This window comes from Juglans regia, chromosome 12 (genome assembly GCF_001411555.2).
Source record: "Juglans regia cultivar Chandler chromosome 12, Walnut 2.0, whole genome shotgun sequence".
Taxonomy (NCBI): Eukaryota; Viridiplantae; Streptophyta; class Magnoliopsida; order Fagales; family Juglandaceae; genus Juglans; species Juglans regia.
Window position 1 is genome coordinate 29,370,031 of NC_049912.1, and position 20,193 is coordinate 29,390,223.

At 36.1% G+C, this 20,193-nt stretch overlaps 2 protein-coding genes across 3 annotated transcripts; one reads left to right on the forward strand and one right to left on the reverse strand.

Moving 5' to 3' along the window:
- Positions 1-928: 928 nt before the first annotated feature.
- Positions 929-11,877, forward strand: LOC108979998 (uncharacterized protein slr1919-like). Of its 2 annotated transcripts, XM_018950804.2 has the most exons (16): positions 1,013-1,426; positions 3,287-3,462; positions 3,965-4,130; positions 4,324-4,376; positions 5,027-5,170; positions 5,286-5,390; positions 5,471-5,596; positions 6,533-6,733; positions 6,929-7,035; positions 7,147-7,309; positions 7,445-7,510; positions 8,180-8,273; positions 9,040-9,152; positions 9,846-9,916; positions 10,137-10,290; positions 10,875-11,877. In XM_018950804.2, exons 1-16 carry the CDS (start codon positions 1,117-1,119, stop codon positions 11,316-11,318), a joined length of 2,493 nt encoding a protein of 830 aa, XP_018806349.1. In that variant the 5' UTR covers positions 1,013-1,116; the 3' UTR covers positions 11,319-11,877. The 2 variants fall into 2 exon arrangements, with proteins under 2 accessions (XP_018806351.1, XP_018806349.1); XM_018950806.2 differs by lacking the exons at positions 9,040-9,152; positions 9,846-9,916; positions 10,137-10,290; positions 10,875-11,877 and adding an exon at positions 8,653-8,745 and having other exon boundaries at positions 929-1,426.
- A 2,366-nt stretch (positions 11,878-14,243) lies between these two features.
- LOC108980000 (MLO-like protein 6) lies at positions 14,244-19,638 on the reverse strand. The gene is made up of 15 exons (XM_018950808.2): positions 19,240-19,638; positions 18,808-18,865; positions 18,451-18,695; positions 18,001-18,117; positions 17,832-17,892; positions 17,122-17,210; positions 16,631-16,705; positions 16,332-16,426; positions 16,188-16,237; positions 16,004-16,044; positions 15,642-15,815; positions 15,432-15,467; positions 15,223-15,290; positions 15,006-15,066; positions 14,244-14,899 (listed from the first exon to the last, which is right to left on the reverse strand). Exons 1-15 carry the CDS (start codon positions 19,363-19,365, stop codon positions 14,438-14,440), a joined length of 1,758 nt encoding a protein of 585 aa, XP_018806353.2. The 5' UTR covers positions 19,366-19,638; the 3' UTR covers positions 14,244-14,437.
- Between the last annotated feature and the right edge of the window lie 555 nt (positions 19,639-20,193).

A 20,193-nucleotide genomic window follows, 5' to 3' on the forward strand; every position in this document is an offset into this window, starting at 1 on the left:
ATTACTTAACTGTTAAGATTTGATTTGTAATATTTAAATTTTAAAATTTATTTTTTAAATAAAATTATACCTATATATGTATTTTATTAAAGAATTTTGCTATATATAATTATTTTTACATATTTATTATACATTCTATTGATGTGATTGATTAAATTAATTATTTTATATTAAAAAAATGATACAACCAATCATATTAATAAAATATATGCAAAATATGTAAAAATGATTGTAAATAGGATTTTTGTTTATTAAATAATATAATTTTCCTTATTTCCTCCGGTGTGACTGGCAATTGCATCTGTAACTGAAATTAGCTTAAAGACGCCGTTGCTTTGGGCCTGTGCCATAAGTCATCGACTCATCTCGCTCATGTGCTAACGGATATTTACAAAGCCTTCATTTCATAGTTCATGCCGAACAGACATACCCACGGCCGGAAAATTCAAAGTGCATGGATATGAATCATCTCGTCTCGCTCATGTGCTTTTAATATGCTTTTAGAACATATTTTTTTTATTGCTTAAACATATCTATTTAAACAATAAAAAAAATAACACAATAAATAATTATAAAGTTCATAAATACTGTATAGTTATTTTAAAAAATAATTAAATCTATTATTAAAAAATTAATTTTTTTTAAATAAATATTATATTTATTCAATTTTTTCAAAATTATTATCATGTCCACTTATAATGCAACTATCATTTATCATTAAAAAAATAAAATCCTAAATATTAACTTAAATTATCTAAACGATAAAATTTTATTAAAACTTAAATTATCTAAACGGTTTGCACGCTGCAATTATATTAACCGTCAGATTTTTGGAAGATCCACACCGACCACTCTCAAGCACCTCAGCTCACCTAATCACTACTCCAGGTGATCCTCACTCTATCACCGCCTTTCACCCCCTCACCATAGCCACTGGACTCGGACGCGCACACCACGCTTTCTCCAACGTGAGCCATTCATTTTTTTCACTCTCTCACCGTTCCTCCCCACCACAATCCCCAAACACGATTGCAAAATTAACCTCAAACGGTAAAGGAAAATACTGAGCAACTGCAATCGCCATTTCCTGTTGAAGAAGCTTAGCTGCTGGTGGCAATGGCAGCAACAATTTCCTTATCTTCGTCGTCGACGCTGGTATCCGTGCGCTACTCGACGCGAGCGTCCAAAACGACGTCGCAGAGGCGGGGACGCGTCGTTGGCAATTTGGGGCACTTGGCTCAGGTGGTTCGTAAGGATATGGAGTTTCTGAAGAAAGGAATTAGTCGAGGAGTTGAGTGGGCAAACGAGACTCTTCACGTTCAAAGGGTTTCTAAAACCTTAGACGACTTCTTGTGGCTTCGGTACCTGGAAGATCCCCACGCTCCTCCTTTACACCCTCGCTCGTGGCCTCAACCTTCATATCCAGGTTACGCTTCCCTTCTCCCTCTTTAACACATTATACGCACACACACACTTTTACATGTATAGGAAGTAATATACAGGGCAAAATTCTTCAAGGTTTTTAGACGAGTGTTTGGGTATTTTAGGCCGTTGCGGCTGATGATGGAGACCGCAGTTATATTTCTGGCGGGAAATGATTTCTCAAAATTAATGTTCCAATTTATTTCTGTGTTTATCATATAAATGAAGATTTGTCTACAAGTACATATCAATTATCATGTTGAAACATTCGTCTAAACAATACTACTCTTCGTCAGGATTTAGCATCTTAGGTGCGGTTTGGACAGTGAGAAAGATGACTTGGTTTTATATGAAAGTTAAAAATTGAATAAAATACTGATAGAATATTATTTTTTAATATTATTATTGTTTTAGTAGTTAAAAAATTTGAATTGCTTATTACATTTTGTATGAAAATTTAGAAAAATTTTAATAATGAGAAGAAGGTGAAGTAACATGCCACTTAAAATGTGAAAACATGTCACATCATCCGAGTGATTGGGATTAAATCCATGACGAATAACATTTGAGAAAAGCTTGAGGCCGGATAGGTTTAAAAGGGGTTTTTGCACTTGTCAATGGTAGTGTGCCACGTAGGCACTCCATGAAAAAAAATGTTGGAGCCGCGTCCACCCAATCCCCCATTATTTTTAATGCCAATGGTGACCGAGAACTTCTTCCTCTCACAAAGTTTCTCCCCCAGCTCTGAAACCAACTTGGCTTCTGGTGTCTGTGTAGCCTTTGATGGTTGATTCAACTGGAAATGAAACTTGCTTTGTCTAACAGATGAGAAGTTGTAAGCATAGTTTGAGTAGCTAAGGCCATAACTGAACTCAAGCACCTTTTCACCTTTGTAGAAACGGTATGTACGCCCAGGATAGCTTGATGATGGTTCCAACCTCATCCTCATGTCTGTCATTATTTTCACGAATTCTTCAGGATACCACGTCACTGGCAATCTTCCTCCTGCGTGCAAAAATGAAGTATGGTAGTATCAAACCTGTGCTTAAACGAAATAAACAATTCCTATTCTCTCTCTCTCAATCTTTTAGTTGCAAAATTTATTTATGAGCCAAGTGTAAATTGCCCACCTGGGTTATGGTCACCAAAGATAATTTCTGCAAGAGTAGTTCCTCCAGACTCGTCTGGATAACCAGCCCACAGGATGCTTCCTATTTTTTTGTCATGCATGGCTGAAGATATATTAACTGGACCTCCAGGAAGAAGAACCAGAACAATAGGTTTCTTGGCTGCTCTTGCAACACTGGTGAGAAGTTCCTGTTAACAGCGTGAGTCATGGTGGGCGCCGTCCCTCTTTTCCTTTTGTTTTGTTGGTCATCATGGTGGGAGCAAGATCGGGCGGGAGATGGAGAGAAAGATGGTTTTTCATAAATGAGAAGCTTGCGTGCAGATGAACTGAGGCAGGGGAGGGAGAGAGCCAGAGGAAAAGAGGGAGATCGGGTGGACTCGGCTCCAGCATTTGTTTTTCCTGGAGTGCCTACTTGGCACACTTTTTTTTTTTTTGATAAGTAATCAAGAAGTTCTATTCATAGTAATAGGCGAAGCCCAAGTACACAAGAAGTATACATGTGAAATACCTATCTATAATGTACAACAGAAAGTGCCTACTTGACACACTACCATTGGCTGGTGCAAAAACCCCTTTTAAACCCATCTGGCCCCAAGCTTTTCTCATAACATTTCTCATCTTTTAGAGCTGTACGATTTTTATAGCTGAATTTGTCACAATGTAATATGTTTGCATGTGACGTACATAAATATTGCTTTAGCTGATATTGACATTGGAACATCCATGTGTTGGCAGAACTGTCTGGTGTGGATTTATTGTTGGCGGATCTCAAAGCCTTGGAGGCGTATGCTGGTTATCTCTACTATCTGTCTAAAGCCTGGTCTAAGCCACTCCCTGAAGTCTACGATCCACAAGATATTGCTGACTATTTCAGTTGCAGACCTCATATAGTAGCCTTTCGACTTCTCGAGGTAGTTTTTTTTCAGTGCCTTCTTGACGTAGTTGAACTGAATTTAGTGTTAATACGAATAGATGGTCTTCTTAGAGGTCTAGTCATTGTCAGGCCCAAAAGATCCCATATTTTTTCCCCATACCTTTCAACCTTGACAATTTATCTTAAACCAAGTTAAAGGGTTAGTTTGTGACAGTATAACCATGGCCGAGGCTGCTTGTTGATCATAACATGTCTTATATCCTCACATAGGGTAGACACTGTACGTGCATTGTATCAAATTGGACTAAATAGAGCATACTTTATCGCTACCAAGAAAGATACCATATATTCTTGGATTAGAGGAAAGTAGAGGAAATAATATGCCAGGACAAAGAGTCACTATATCTCAATTTCAGCATGCTCTGTTTTGTCCCATGTATTGTGCTGGGTCTTTAATTCACCTTTTAAGGGCTATGAAAAATTTATTTTCTAGGATATTTGGGGAATAGACCCTTATCTCTTATACGATTTTGTGGAAGGTATTTTTCTCCTTTGCATCTGCTGCAGTCCAAATTAGAACTTCTGGGATCAGAAAGTTCTTAAGACTGAGTTCGTATAAGGTTATGGACGGGGACATGTCACAATACCATTTTGGAATGGTGTTAAAAGAGACAATGCTAAACCTGGGTCCTGCCTTTATCAAAGGTAAGAAAAAATATTGACTACTTGAAGTTTTCGTTTCAATGTGAAGGGTTGCTTTCCTGTGTATTTGTTTGTTTTTATCAATCATTCTTTCTGCTTCTATTTTTTTTAAAATTATATACTGGACCCTTTATTTTTCTTCTGCAGTCACAAGATTACCAATATACTAGTTACATGCCTTTGCTTGCTGATGCAGTTGGTCAATCCCTTTCTACAAGGCCGGATATTATTGGTCCTGAGATTTCCAAGGTTAGAACGAAGAGATTTCTGTCTGTCTGTCTCTCTCTCTAAATTTATTAGTATTAGTTTCTGCCAGCAATCTGACAGGGTGTTTGCTGTATTTTAAGTTTTCAACTCATGTAAAATATTAACATCTACAACATTATTTACTTCTGGAATGAAGAGACTCAATCTCTTTCTTCTCTTTCTGGTGTTATCCTTATCAATACCCGTGGAATTCTGACAATTCCTAATCATGTCGAGTGACAGTAATAACATGTGTATATTATGGTAATGCTCTTCTACTGTATCCATATGGAAAGATTGGTAAGGATTGTTATATGCTCTGTAATTCTTTTTGCACAAATTGTTTTGTATATATTTGTGTGTCCAAAAAGAGCCTCCCTCTCATTTCCAAAAAAACTATCAGTGGAAGTTGGATGTATCTCTATCTTTCTGCTACTTAATTTTGCATCTCTATTTAGGTGTTGCCATGGGCCACAATGCTTGCCTGCTTTTAAATGCCAACAGTTATTAAACTTTGTAGGATACAAAAGTTTCTTGTACATTTTATACCTTAATCATGGAATTCTTTATCATCCTTGTCTTTGTATGGTGAAAGTAACCGCTAGATTATTTTCTTATTAATTTTCCCTTTTGGTGGTGAGTGTTGACTGCAGGCATTGTCTGAGCTGCATGATCAAATACCTCCTTTCTCCAGGGCTGTGGCTATGAAAATTATTGAGGAAGAATTAGGTTCCCCTGTGGAATCATTCTTTTGCTACATCTCTAAAGAGCCCGTGGCTGCAGCATCATTTGGTCAGGTGGCTCTTTACTCCACTATATGTATATAATTATTCCATACATGGCATCTGCATGTATGTTTATGTACAGTATTCTGAACCTTTTTTATTTCATTTGTGTTCTTACGTAATCAAGGTCTACCGTGGGACTACTGTTGATGGTTTTACTGTTGCTGTGAAAGTTCAGCGTCCTGATTTGCTTCATCTGGTTGTGCGGGATATCTATATTCTCCGCCTTGCGGTTTGTATTTACCTCTTTTAGTGGTATTTGTGTGTTTCTAGTATGAAGTTCTTGACTGATTGAGTGAATGAATGTTTCAGCTGGGGCTATTGCACAAAATAGCAAAGAGAAAAGGTGACCCTCGTCTATATGCTGATGAGCTTGGTAAGGGTTTAGTTGGTGAATTGGATTACACATTAGAGGCTGCAAATGCTTCAGAGTTTCAGGTAATAACCATGTTTCCCATTCATGTTCAATCTATCTTTGTGTAACAATGATGGCTGTGAAAGGTTAAATTTTTTTTGTGGGATTTAGACTCTCTGCCACTACGAACATGGGATTGAATTGTTAAAGGTTTGATTTTGATATGAAGATAGGGTGAGTTGATTCAACTAACCTTCTCCTCTTTGCGTCCTATGACTGGGATTTGTACTTGTAGTTGAGGTTTGGTGGGTTGGAAATAAGGTTTTTCTGGCCTGTCTTGACTGACTCTTCCAGATGTAAACCTGACACCAAGTTGGACGGAAATTTAAAAATTCATATTTAATGATCAGGTGCTTATCATGTGAATAATTCCCATTGACTATATTAAAGAGCATCAGTAATAAGGATGTGGTCGGATTAGTTTGAGAGGATTAAGAGCTCAACTTTTCCAATTGAAACCATCTGGCATATATGTGTTACTGACCCAGAGCTGGAGTCTTTTTCCCTATCTCAAATTTTCACTATATATTGAAGAATTTTTTTATGGTTGAGGGGGTCTTTAGAACAATGCTACTGTAGGGACCAAGCCCAGAGAAAAAGAATAAAAAATTCAGGTGAGTGAAACCTCTCTCGTTTAGATCTATAAAACATCATCTTTCCTTTGTAGTTTTAATGAGTAGTTTGGTAGAGACTGGAATTGATATTTGAATTCAGAATGGGATAAGAGTGTTTTCAGTTTCATATAGTAAAAACTGACAGTTTCTGCTTAGTAGAAACAACCTTTTAAAAAATTTTAAGAACCTGTTTGCTCATAATACACTCCATTTTAATAAAGAGATCTCGTGGTTGGCCAATCCTGTAAAGTGGAAAAGTAAAAGACATCAATTCTTTCAAGAGCCCAATCAATTTCTTGGGTAAGATACTTATAACTTACTGACTATTTATTGCTGTCCATACAGGAAGCTCATTTGCCATTTTCATTCATTCGTGTGCCCAAAATGTTTCGGCATTTAACTCGAAAGAGAGTTCTAACTATGGAGTGGATAGTTGGTGAAAGTCCAACTGATTTACTCTCTGTATCTACTGGAAACCCTGTTGATCTTGGCTCACCTTATTTGGAGAGACAGAAACTTGAGGCCAAAAGGCGTCTTCTTGATCTGGTGCGTAATAATGACTTGCATCGCAGCTTAAACTTTACTGTGGTTCCTTAATCAGTTAATTAGTGGTTCAATAAATATATGTGCTTGTTGTAAATTCTACCATCTTAATGATCCAGTCTCAATGCTTCAGGGACATTGTCTAGTCATATTTATGATCAAATGGATTTACAGTTCCTTGTGTGTTGACGGTTCTAGGTTAACAAAGGAGTGGAAGCATCTCTAGTTCAACTCCTTGAAACAGGCTTACTGCATGCCGATCCACATCCAGGAAACTTGCGTTACACTCCCTCAGGACAAATAGCGTACATTTTCTTCCTGCCCTCTCTCATTATATAAGATTGTAGTAATGCTATTTCAGAAGATATCATCATAGCTACAGCCTTTTCTCACCTCTCCCTGTAATTGCTTCCCAGGTTTCTGGATTTTGGTTTACTTTGTCGGATGGAAAAGAAGCACCAGTTTGCTATGCTTGCATCCATAATACACATAGTAAATGGGGATTGGGCATCGCTGGTTCATGCTCTGACTGAAATGGATGTTGTAAGGCCAGGGACTAACATCCGGCGTGTTACAATGGTGATATATCTCTTCCCTCTTGTTTCAGTTTATAGCACTTCCTTAGTACATTAGTTACCAAAAAAAACTTTTAGCAGAAAACCCTACAAGACTCCTGTTCACATAACTGACTGGTGATTTGTAACTACATTTCAGGATCTAGAATATGCCTTGGGAGAAGTAGAATTTAAAGATGGAATTCCTGACGTGAAATTCAGCAGGGTGAGAATCATCTCTTGAAAATGCTAGTAGTCAGTATTCTTACGGCTTGCCTGATCACCATTGTGCAAATGAGCTATTGAGGTTCTCAGATGCAGTAAACTATGTTGTTTCTTTTGGTTTGAAATGGGTGGATTAGCCACTCGGTGGCAAGGATCCATTTTTTGGGGCATTAACCCTGAGGGTTCATTGTATTAGATGACCTTCTTCTTATAATAACATCATGAAATGATTATTATCTTTGTTTCACTTGTCAAGGAAAGCGGTGAAGTTATAAGAGAAGTTTGGAAAATATCATGGGGCTCTGAAGTTTACCCCTTTTTCTCTGAGCTCTAGTGCTTGTTCATTGAATGAAATCTTGCATATGTATGGCCTCATCATGTGCCGTGGAATGTGGGTATAGCACGCTAATTGCCTCTTCCATTTAGTTCATATAATGTTAATTTAAATCCTAAAATTGCATGCTATTCACTCTTCCTGGCTACTCGGGTTTGACCTCATTTGCATTTGTAATCATCTGCCTCTGTGTTTTTTAATAAAAAAATAAAACCCTTAGCTCGTTCTGTTCTACGTAATCACCTCTCTTTTTGCTGCTTCTTATACATTTTTTTTGATAGGTTTATTAAGCTAACTGCAACATTAGTGGCTCATTATTACTTCAACGTTTTCTAGGTTCTGGGTAAAATCTGGTCGGTCGCCCTCAAATATCATTTTCGCATGCCTCCATACTACACACTTCTCTTACGCTCTCTTGCTTCCTTGGAAGGTGAGCTTGTGATACCATGTATCAATGTCATTTGCTTACAGATTGTTATATTTGTAGGAGCTTCAGTATGTTGTGTGCTATTTCCAAGCATTACTGTCTTATTATTACAGTTATACTAACTTTCAATATAAATGTTGCTTTTTTATGAGTGAATTATCATTTTGCTATATAATATATGAGTTATGCCATAGTCCTTTTCATATTAACACAGTTAAAAAGCCATTATCTTTTAAAAACTGAACAGAAAATGCAATTCGTCATTGACTAGTGAGATTTTTTTCCTCTTATGACAAGTTGGAATCGATGCCCATGGCTTTATCTAGCACTCAAGCTGATCCAAACAGCTAGACTAATGACTAGAATAATTTTTTTGGCCTAGACAACGTGGTTTGAGGTGACAAGTATGTTGGAGCATGACGGCCTTTGCCTTCGCTCTCCACCAACCCCCCCCCAGAGTAATGCTGCTCTTCGTGGCTTCATATTTCTACCACTTAAATGAATTTATGATTCAATGCACTTATTTTAATCTTACTTAAAAGTTCTAAATAAACAGGACTGATCTCTAAGATGGAATATAACTGTTCCTTAGTATTCCAAATTGATGCAACACCCTTCCATTTTATCAGTTTTTGAGATTGTCTTGCTTTGAACATTTTTTACACGTTTATTTTGTATCTATATCTTAAATTAGAGTATTTCATGACAAATTTTCCCGATTGCATTTCTTTGCTTCAACGTAAATTTGCTCTCTGTCATTTTCTCTCAGGTCTGGCAGTTTCTGGGGATAAATCTTTTAAGACATTTGAAGCAGCATACCCTTATGTTGTTCAGAAACTTCTCACAGATAATTCAGCTGCAACAAGGAAGATTCTACACTCGGTATGAAATTGTTTTGAACTCTATGCTTTTCTATGGTTGCTTACCATGAAAGTGTTTCATTAGCATATATTCTGTTCAAGTCAAAATGGCTAGATTCTTTGCTGCATGCTACTGGGGTGGTTTGGAGTTCAGAAACCTTGATTGAAAATATATGGCAAAAACCTAAGTTTAGGGGACATTAATGGTGCATGAAAAGGACTTTAAAACCTCCCTCCTGGTCCTCAGCCCATATATATGTTTCAATGCGTCTTTGTTTTACATTTACTGGTGTATGGGAATGTATTTTTATGTATGATGAAGCAGCTTTGTTTCACAATTAGAATGATCTGCTTGTATATATTTAAAGCCCTTGGGTGTACCAGTTAGGGTCCGTTGTTTGGTGCAGTGTAGAGGTCTTGATTGTCAAGCACAAGTACACAGATTTTATTTTGGTCATGCAAAATTACTGAAGGTTATGACCGGGTCTAGGTATTTCTTCCCCCGACCCTGTTTTGAGGGGATCAACACTGGAAACAGCCCTTTGTTACTTTACCCAATTCCTGATTTATACATGGCACTTGCTGCCTGATGCTAGTTGCATACTACAGAAAACAGTAAAACTGTTTTTTGTCTGCTGATTTTTCAGGTGCTTGGGAAGATTTCTGGATCATTTTGTTGGTATATTGTTTGTTTAATTTTATTCTTCCTATGCAGGTGGTTTTAAACAGAAAGATGGAGTTTCGGTGGCAGAGGCTTGCTCTTTTCTTAAGAGTAGGTGCGACAAGGTATGTTGAATAGATCTAGTTGAGCCAATGTTAAAAAGGGAACCAGATCTCTCATTTGAGTATCATATGCTCTCTCTCTCTCTCTTTCTGGCATAGCCTGCCTTATGGTTCATAAATGGACTCTTGGCCTGGTCTTTTACTGGTCTCTCTTGATTTATCTTGTGAATTAGTTGTGTAGCAATGTTTCACATTTATAGTTTAGCTCCTATTTTGTTTGCAGGAAAGGCTTGACTAAGTTGATAGCATCTGATGGTGAGACCTCCTTTGGTTATGTACCAAATAGGGTTAATGCTGATTTGGATGTTGCGAACTTGATCTTGAGGCTTTTAACATCTAAAGATGGTGTTGTGCTAAGAAGACTCTTAATGACTGCAGTGAGTGCCTATGACTTAGACTCTTCTCCCCTTGAATGCAGAATTGCAAATCACATCATGATTAATATTATTCCCTTCTTTCAGAAAAAAAATGTAGTATTATTCCTTTTTGGCGTGCTGTAAGATCTCTTATGAGAGATTAATTATATTATTCCCCCATTTGTCATATGATGATAGGTGTTTGATGGTATTTTAGTTACCTTTTCAAGACCCAGATCGGTAGTTTTGCTGGATTCATCGTGTTATTATGGGTGTCACGTTATTTATACATCCACGAAAAGAATGAATTATGAGTTTGCGTAGCATTCTTTTTAGATGTGCCAGTGTTTGTCCTCGCTCTTGAGTGAAATGCACGATTGCCCTTATTATCTTAGGAGTATTTTCCTTCAGTGGAATAACTATTCATCGTGGTTAGAGAGTGGATGAATTTGAACAGAATACCTCTTGTAGGGGTACCAGTCTCAATTATGACAATGTGAAAGGCAGATTTGACTGTCAAAGTACATGAAGTAGAGACTTCTGCCTATTGGCCTAGTCCAGCAGTCTTGCAGTTTGGAATTCTCATATTGCATTTTAATGAACAGGATGGAGCTTCACTAATCCAAGCAATGGTTTGCAAGGAGGCAAAATTCTTCCGCCAGCACCTCTGCAGGGTCATTGCTGGCATATTGTACCAATGGATGTGCGAAACACTTGGACAACACATTAAAGTAACCCAGTCTAGTTCCCAAGTCAGATTAGTCGGTGGACCTGACAACAGAGAGCTAGCTTCATCTTCCAGATTGTCCTCACCCATACGTGATTATCATTCCATCTTGAGAGATCGGCGGCTCAAAGTAATTTTTTTTAAAGTACTCAACTCTACGAGAAGGAGAGACCCAGTATTGCTCATGAGGTTCTGTTGGGCTTCTTTTGTAATGTTCGTCACAGCTTCTGCTCTGGCTTGTCATCGGCTTCTAGTCTCTCTATCTGAAACATATCTCAGCCCAGTATCTTTTGCACCCAAGAGATATGCGGTCAGCGCATGACAGGGAGTACATATTTTCAAGATTGAATGCAACTATTATCACCATTAGTAGACTGTCACCCATGTGGTAATTTTAAGAAACAAAGGATTATTAGAGCTACACCTTGGAAGAAGGTTGAGAAGAAGATCAGTATATTTGGCTTGAGTTGGTGTGTGGGCCACACTGATAGCTACCTTATTTCTCCCAAATCCTATGTCCTTGCTGGTATACGTGCCTCTGGTTAACAACTTTTGAGTTACACTAATGTTGGTGTCAGGATCGGCATTGTATGCTGTTAGAAGGATTATACAAGGTGGGATGTGTTGATAAACTGTATGTAATAGCTTTCAGCTTGGGCCGAGAAGAAGGGCAGCTGCCTGGGGCTCATGATTATTTTGCCGGTGGTGGTGTAAACAAATTGTAATAAGTTTTGCAGTAATTTCCTGCACTCGGTAATCTGTTACGAGAAGAAAATTGTATTAAAATTGGTCCGACTCTCTTGTCAATTCTATTAGCAAAACAGAAGTACTATGTCTACACAAGTTTTTAATAGAAGGTAAGTTACACTTTGCCTTGGTAAGTGCGTGTGAGTTTGGAGGCTTAAAAAGTGCAATTCTTCTACGTACAGTTGCTTGGCGCAAGCGGTGGGGAGTCGCTGATGTCACGTCAGCAAAGAGAAAAAAAAAAAAAAAAGAGAGAGAGGAGAAGAAGACAAAAAAAAAAAAGAAAAAAAAAGAAAAATCATCTGAACTCCATCTCTATATGCCTTTGAGCTTCTCTCTCTCTCGGAGTCACTTTAATTCATGGCTCAAGATTAGGGGTTCTCTGAGATTCGAATAACAGGTTTTTCAAAAACCTTCTATACTGAATTTTCCAAAGAAACAAAAAATGGGAGTCGTCATTGAAAGCTCTGTTTGGGAACCGAATCTCGCCCTACACATTTCCATCTTCATCTCCTGCCTCCTTTCCATATTTCTCTTCCCTTACGCATCCAATAACAACAACTCCATTAAAACCCTGGCCCTTTTCAACCTTGGATTCTCTTCCTCCTTCCTTTGTTTCTAGTGGAACTTCCTATTCGTCTATTCCCTCGCTTAAGGTCGATCATTTTCCTATTAAAAACCCTAACTAATTAGGCTTATTTTGGTTGCTAAGAAAAATACGGCTTCAGAAAAACCGAAACAACATGTTGTGCGCTCTCTTCGTTTGGTTGCCCAGAAATTGCAAGAAAAGAAAAAGAGAATAATCATATTAAGATTTCGGATCACTTATATGATTTTGTTTTTTTAATAACTTGTATGATTGGTTGGAAAGGATGATAATTGTGAGTACTTCTGCCGAAGTGGGATTAGACTGTCTTCCATGTTTCTAAACATACTAAACGATGATTCTAGAGAATAATCATCATCTCTAAACTCTATGCTCCCAGCAACATTCTTCTTTTCTCTGCTGGGCCACTGGAGCAGGAGCTTCAAGCGCCCTGCACCATAATTTACAGAACTTGCCTTCTTATTGCTCGACTGATCAATGCACAATAATATCTCTGCATCAGGGACTCTGAAACAAGTTCCAGGAGTTCTGTTCCCAACACCCGACATTTTTAGTTGGGAAACAAGGGCGCTTCTTGCCCTATGATCCTCACAGTTGGAGATCCCCCAGCAGAAATCAACTGCTTTATTACAATATCAAAAGATGCTGATCTTGGCCTTTGCTTGAGAATATCGAGAGGGGTCATCTCGTGGGCATCCTGGATGTTCAACCCGATAGATGGGACAGTCATGAGTAGCTCAACCAGACTAGATTGAATGTTTTCACTTATATGATTTTGTTTTTTTAATTTTCCCGCAGCAATGGAAGGACTATGGGCAGTCTTCAGAGAGTTCGAGCTGGGATTGCAAGAACCGCTGCATTGGGAATAGAAACCCAAAGCCGAAGAGCAACGGTAAGAGCCAGAGAGCCACCAACTCTGACAACTCTGCCTGGTATAGAAATCGGTGCAGGAAGAGAAAGAGACCATGTTGAGAAAGTGAGGAAGAAAGGGAGATGACAACGCAATGAGAGAGATGTAGGCTAGTTCGGTAATGGAAAGAGAGAGAAAAGGAGAAACGGAGAGAGAGAAGGACAGCGCAATGGAGAAGAAGAAGAGAGGAATGGAAACGCAGAGAGGGAGATGGAAACTGAGGGAGAGTTCGACAAAACGGTGCGTTTTAATTTTTTTTGTCATGTCAGCGGCGCTTACTCGACGCTTACTCCAACCGACTGAATATAGACTTTTTCTAAAAAGTGTTTGTAATAACCTAAAATCTTTTTTTTTTTTTTTTTAAGTAGTATGTTTGGTGAATTTATAAAAAAAAATTTAAGCACCTTAAAAAAATTGAAAATTCACTTCTTAAAAAACATCAAATTGAAGCTTTTGTTGAAAAATTCTTGCAGGTCATAATGTTATATTTTTTAAAAACTACCTTAATTAACTTTAAAAGTGTTTTAAGAGCATGTTTATGATTTATCAAGTACCATATAATTTTTTAATAGTAGATTTTTTTTTTTTTTTTATTAAATCTCTATAATTAAAAGCGCAACTATAAAATTTTTTATTTCCTAATGCAATGTTAAACAGACACTAGTAGGGTGAATTTTAACGTTCAAAGTCAGAAATCATGTCACTGGCGGGATCGCCACTTAAATGTTCCACAACATGATTAATGTTTAATGGAAACAGTCAAATCATTGATGCGTTCCTCTTTAATGAAACAGTTTGTCATCAAACTGATCATTTGGCATACAGTAGTTTGTAGCTGGCCTATGATCATAAGAGTTTGACTTGTTAGTAAATTAATATTTTTATTTTTATTTTCCCAATTTGATATGTTTGATCTTGAAAAGAAAAATTAGGTTAAGTTAAGGGATAGTCTGTTTTGCTTCTTTCGTGGGTGTGAAAGAAAAGAATGATACATATCATGATATCCCTCAAAAAACAACAAAAAAATTGTGCAAAATGCTTGAATCAATTACAATGTTGCATGCCATTGTTGCTGCTCTCATGTACAGAAAAATGTACACAATGGTACAAGTTAGCAACATTAATCTCCTATATACACATATATATATATATGTGTATATATGATCCAATCTCCTTAAAATTAACTAAATGTGAAATCAGAAGTATTCATGTCGATTTCATGCTGAGTACGAATGACTCCTGGTCGTGGAGGCAATTGCGATGAGCTGCTAATTATTATTGGCTCCTGAATTGGCCTCTCTTGCTGATCCGGGTGCCTACTGGACGATTGAGTATCATCGACTCCATCACTTCGGTTCCTTGGGGATGGGATCTCTTCTATGTCCCAATGATGATCATTTTCAACAACATCGGTCTTCCTTCTAGGGGATGCTTGCAAGCTGTCAAGGCTGCTATGGTGATAATTATGCAGGAGGTGAACTGGGGACATCCCGTGTGTGGGAGTTGCAGGCCTACTTGAAAATGGTGAATTCATCTCAGAATGATTGCTTTGCTTCGTGTTCTTTTTGGCCGTGTGGTGCCAGTTTTTCAATGCTGTTGCCACTCGATCATTGAAAATGGTGGATTTCATGGTGGAACCCATCTGCATTAATAATATATATATATATATATCAGTCATAAAAACTATAATATTAATTATATATACATCATGGTGAGATCATTATAAGGATTTAATTTAATTTTCTCACCTGAGTAACTAGAGCGTAGAGGGGCAAAGTCACATAGCTGCATAGAACTTGTATGATGACCCTGAAGATCAAGAAAATGACATGATCGTTTAGAGTTAATTAGCAATATTATTATATGATCCCTAATCAACTCGATAATGATTCGACAAGTTAAGGGGATTTCAATACTAGCTAGCTAGTACTGTGTATTTGTGTGATCGATATATATGAAACTCACCCCATTGAGATTCTGATGACAATGTCTTCAGTGCGCTTATGGAAGCAATTGTTCATGCCAAATGCGTACTGAAAGAGATTAAGAAAAATGCATCTAAGAAATGAAATTAGATTATATATATATATATATATATATATATATATGAGGCATTAATATTACTGAGTACTTTGTAATTAATATATATGGAAATGAAATCAAGCTAGGCTTACCACACTCCATGCAAAGAAGGCCAGTTGAAATGCATTCTGCAATTAATTAAAAGAAATCACAAATATTTAATTATGTACCAAAAGCAAAATCATGATGATGCTATATAGATAGATTAATTAATACATATATATAGACTAATTAAGTACAGGGTAAGTAATTATTAATTAGTTTGGGATATATGAGAAATATATATATATATATATATATACCTGAAAGAGAACCAAGTGAATGAGGAAGAGAATGAAGCGAGGGCGTCCAAACCAGAAGAGGTCATCGCCTAGTTTCACCACAGGTGTACCCTGAACCACATCACCTCTGTCTTGTGTTCTTAGCCCCATTTTTGTAATGATCACAAGTAACTTTGTCCCCACTAATAGGATTATCTGTAAAATTCACAAACAAATTTACAATTAAGCACATCATGATGATGATTTTCCATCAAACGTATCATCATGTACGTTGATCGACACGACCCAAAAATTAAATGTGCAAGTACTAAAAAGGGCTTGAAACTAATTAAGAATTTATAAGAATATGAAATTAATAATTTGTTTCTGATTTTGTAGCTTACAATCAATGGGATAAACGGTAGCCATAGATAAGAAAACCATCCTGTCCATATATACACAAATTATAAACATTAATTTCTTAGTCATGAGTACGTACGTATAACGTACGTAGTTGTTATCAAAATCATGATAATGGCATAAAAAGATTAACTACATTAATGTATATATATATATATAGCTAATTACCGTAAGTGTTGGAGAGGAGGAATAACACCGCAAAGAACCATATGATAGGACTGCATGCATGCGCATGAAAAGTAAGGTTAGCATGCATAATGATTAATCATTCATACATGCAAGATATACATAACATATATACACACTACCAACCTGATCTCCACCACTACTTTAAAATCCTCTTCAAGTGATCTCTTGATGTATTTCTGAAAATCAAATCTCGTTTCACTTTCGGGTGCCAAATGTGCCTGATGATGAAGTCATGACATATATATTATATAAAACATAACATTAATATTTATCATTAATGTGAATTTGGAATCCATTAATTACGAGCGGGAATATTAATAATTAATGGATGTACAGAAAAGCTAGGCCAGCATGCATATATATATATATATATTTGGTGTAATTAATAAATCTGTATATATATTATATAATGTTAAACTTACCATAATAAATCCATGTCTCAGTGTGAGGTAATCAACCTTGGTAACTGACCTGAAGAATTGTCTGAAAAAACACACCTAAAATAGAAGGAAAATAGCCTTTAATAATTTAATTAAACAGCTAGTACTCATGTATATAATATATATATATAAATATATATATTTATGAAGGCTATATATATATATTTTTTTTAAAATTGGATTAATAAGGACTCCTTAAGGAGTACTCAGTCAGAAGATGATCAGTGGTGACCCTTTTCTAGTATTCATTAATCAAGTAATTAATTTTAAGCATTAAATCATTCAATCAAGTCATGACCCCTTGCTAGGCCAGCATGCATATATATCTCGCGTCGATCGATCGTGATTAATAGATCAAATTAATGCATGCATTAATTAAATTATGATCATTTAGAAACGTATGTTATATATAATAATATATATTCCATTCCATGCTTTGCATTGCATTGCATTGCATTGCATGCAGCACTTACTATCCAAAGGGAAACCGTTGACTTGCTCCAGACGTTCAAATGTCTTCGTCCAAATGTTGTATCCCTCGCAAACCTAAACCTCTCTGGATCTGCGTTATATATAAATAAGTCATTTGATACGTACTCGATCTCTTATATATATAATTATTTTACCCAATGCATTCATGCACTTATATCAAAATTATGGGGAAAACAAAAGATAAAAATAAATAGGAAATTAATTCTCTGATCGATCGAATATTTTCTTCTAATATTTCATTACAGAATCCTAATTTATAATATCCTCCGGTCAGTAAAAAATAAATTAAGCAGTCATGATCATCTATATATATATATAATTGATATCATGCATTTAAACGGATCCAATGAAATATTGACTGCATGCATATATATAATATATATGCGTTGTTTCATTTTATAGCATTATCAAAGATCAAAGAGATCAAGTACTATATATCATGCATGACTTCATGTGGAGCAACTCATTATCATGACCAAGTCCATTAATTATACAGCGGCATCTAATATTTAATTTTATAAATTTAATGATATTACTTCCACGTCAGCAAATAACATTTATTATTTTATGAGAGAGAGATCATTAATTGGCGGATTTAGCGGGCCTAGTTCGGCTCATGCCGCATGCAGTACTAGCATAAATCACGGGTGACATAATTAAATTTGAAAGTTTGCGAGACTTTAATAATTACCATTAGAGTACTGATATTCAAGTGTTCTTGTTTCATCCTCCCAAACCTTCCATTTTCTCATCTGCAATCCGATCGAACAAAAATATATAATTAATTTGGAGATCGATCGAGCCAGAGCCAATAATTAGGTGATGATGATCATCATCATGTATTAATTTAAACGGCGTACCTTCGTTCTGCCCAAAGCCAAGGTGATGATGCAGTAAAGCACATGAAAAACAGCCAACACAAAGATGAATACGTGGAGCTGGTGAATCGCATACGCCGACATCAAAGCGACTTTACCCTGCCAAATTCAAATACTTCATCATCACCATGATCTACAATTTTTAATCGTTTCTTTTCTGTTTAAACTTTTTGAGTACTGATATCTATTCTCTATTTATTATTTTATTATTATTTATTATTTTTATTATTATTATTATTATTATTTTATTATTATTCATAAAATATCTCAGAAACAAGTGGTAATTTCTTATCTTTAAATATATGATATAGATTAATTTGTTTGTATTACAGCTAGCCAAGAGAATCAAGATCAGATCAGACAGAAAAGAATAAGACTGCCATTTGCAATGAAAAACTATCTAAACTGAGAATTGTGATCCATGGAGCTTACTTTTTCTGCGCATTTGTCATATCCTTTTGTAGCTAATCTTCGCCGCGCACCGAAGCCAGATTCCAGAAATTGAAGTAGTTTACGGCCAATTTTCTCATCATCAGAATCTTCCCCCTTTGACTTACTCTTCGATCCATTTTTACAGGGATGCCAGGAGGCTCCGACACTCTTTGATATACATATATCAGAAATATAGTCTTGAAACACTGTTAGAAGCAAGGATATGAATCCCAGCAGCATAAGCTCTGACAAAAAGAAAAAAAATGGTTAGGCTGCTATGATAAACAGACTTGCATGATCACCTGTTTCAAGGAAAGGAAAGGCAATGATCATCATCTGATTGTGAATGTGAATCACCTGCTTTGATCTTTTCAAGTGCTTCGTAAAGAGCTCGCTTGTGTTTCTTTTTCAGCCACTGTAAAGGATGAAAGAATTTCAGCAATCAAGACAAATAATACAGACAAAAAGAGGGAATTAACAAGAATAGCTAGCCGGCCATATCAGAAACGTCTTCAAGAAAGAAGCAGATTTAATTAATGAAACTTCGGACAGGAATTTTTTCTCTTTTTTTTTTCCTTTTTTCGAGTTATGGTTAAAAGCTCGAAGTACGTAGTTAGCTCAAACCAACAAAACCTCGATATTCTAGAAGTCTGTTGCTTGAACAATGTATGCAGACGAAAATTAGATGATTATGTTGAGAAATTTTAAGCATCGGGTTGAAAAGTTAGCTCGAACCAACAAAACCTCGATATTCTAGAAATTTTAATTACAAAAAGAGATAATGCTTACATGTCCAATAATATGAAGAATATACTCGATAAGGATTGAAATAACAATCAACACGAAGCACACCGCAGCCACAGCCCATGTAGGCGTTTCCTCCATTGTCCGCTCATACTCTTGTTTGGTGGCCATGATCAGATCAGTACTACTGCTCCGGCCTTCGATCGATGCAGAACTCTGAGAAAGTTGACAATAAACGTCGAAGAAACAATAATGAAAGAGATTACGTGTGAGGGAGGAGATCGAATTGTTGCAGTTTATATAAAGGATCGATGTATGAAAGGAGGTCGACCGAGAAGATGAGTTCCTTGATGGAAGATTTTGACATATTCAAAGCTAGAAGATGATCATGTAAGACAGTCGTGGTGGTAACCGTGTGAGCGAGACAGAGTTGCAGTCTTCAAATTCAAAATTATTATTATATATCAAGAAATTATTCGTCACGCTATTCCATTGGCTAAGCTAAACGGAGAATTGGCGTCTGTTCTCGAAACAGAAACAAAAAAACAAAAAAATCACTTACGCATGTTAAATATATTTATATATATATATATATTTATATTTATATATATATATAGTTGCTATCACAGTTTGGCCGAGAATTTTTACGGAAAGCAGGAAAATTAATTATTTTTCAAGCTAGGATATATATATATATATATACACACACTAGGCGTGAGCAACGTGCAAAGTATGTTTACTTAGTTTTATAAAATGATTATTTCTAAAAGTAATATATATTTTAGAGAAATTATAAAATAATTAAACTCAATATAACAGTTTAAAAATTATGACAAGTATTTATATAAAAATATTCTTGAAAAAGCAAGCTGAGCAATGACAAATATATATATATATATATATATACACACTATTACACATTATTCCTATAATACTGAAAATTTTAACTTTTTGAAGTCTGAAGTAAACTATGATCTAACACCGTAATAGAAATTGCAA

What these genes read in the sequence shown, in the direction of transcription:
- LOC108979998 (XM_018950804.2), top strand. Translation starts at nt 1,117, where the DNA reads ATGGCAGCAACAATTTCCTTATCTTCGTCGTCGACGCTGGTATCCGTG. An exon ending in TCTATATTCTCCGCCTTGCG is followed by an intron (nt 5,391 to 5,470) that starts GTTTGTATTTAC and finishes TGAATGTTTCAG; the next exon opens with CTGGGGCTATTGCACAAAAT. An exon ending in AAAGGCGTCTTCTTGATCTG is followed by an intron (nt 6,734 to 6,928) that starts GTGCGTAATAAT and finishes TGACGGTTCTAG; the next exon opens with GTTAACAAAGGAGTGGAAGC.
- LOC108980000 (XM_018950808.2), bottom strand. Translation starts at nt 19,365, where the DNA reads ATGGCCACCAAACAAGAGTATGAGCGGACAATGGAGGAAACGCCTACA. An exon ending in CCTCCTCTCCAACACTTACG is followed by an intron (nt 16,045 to 16,187) that starts GTAATTAGCTAT and finishes ATATATGGACAG; the next exon opens with GATGGTTTTCTTATCTATGG. An exon ending in TTCACTTGGTTCTCTTTCAG is followed by an intron (nt 15,468 to 15,641) that starts GTATATATATAT and finishes AATTAATTGCAG; the next exon opens with AATGCATTTCAACTGGCCTT.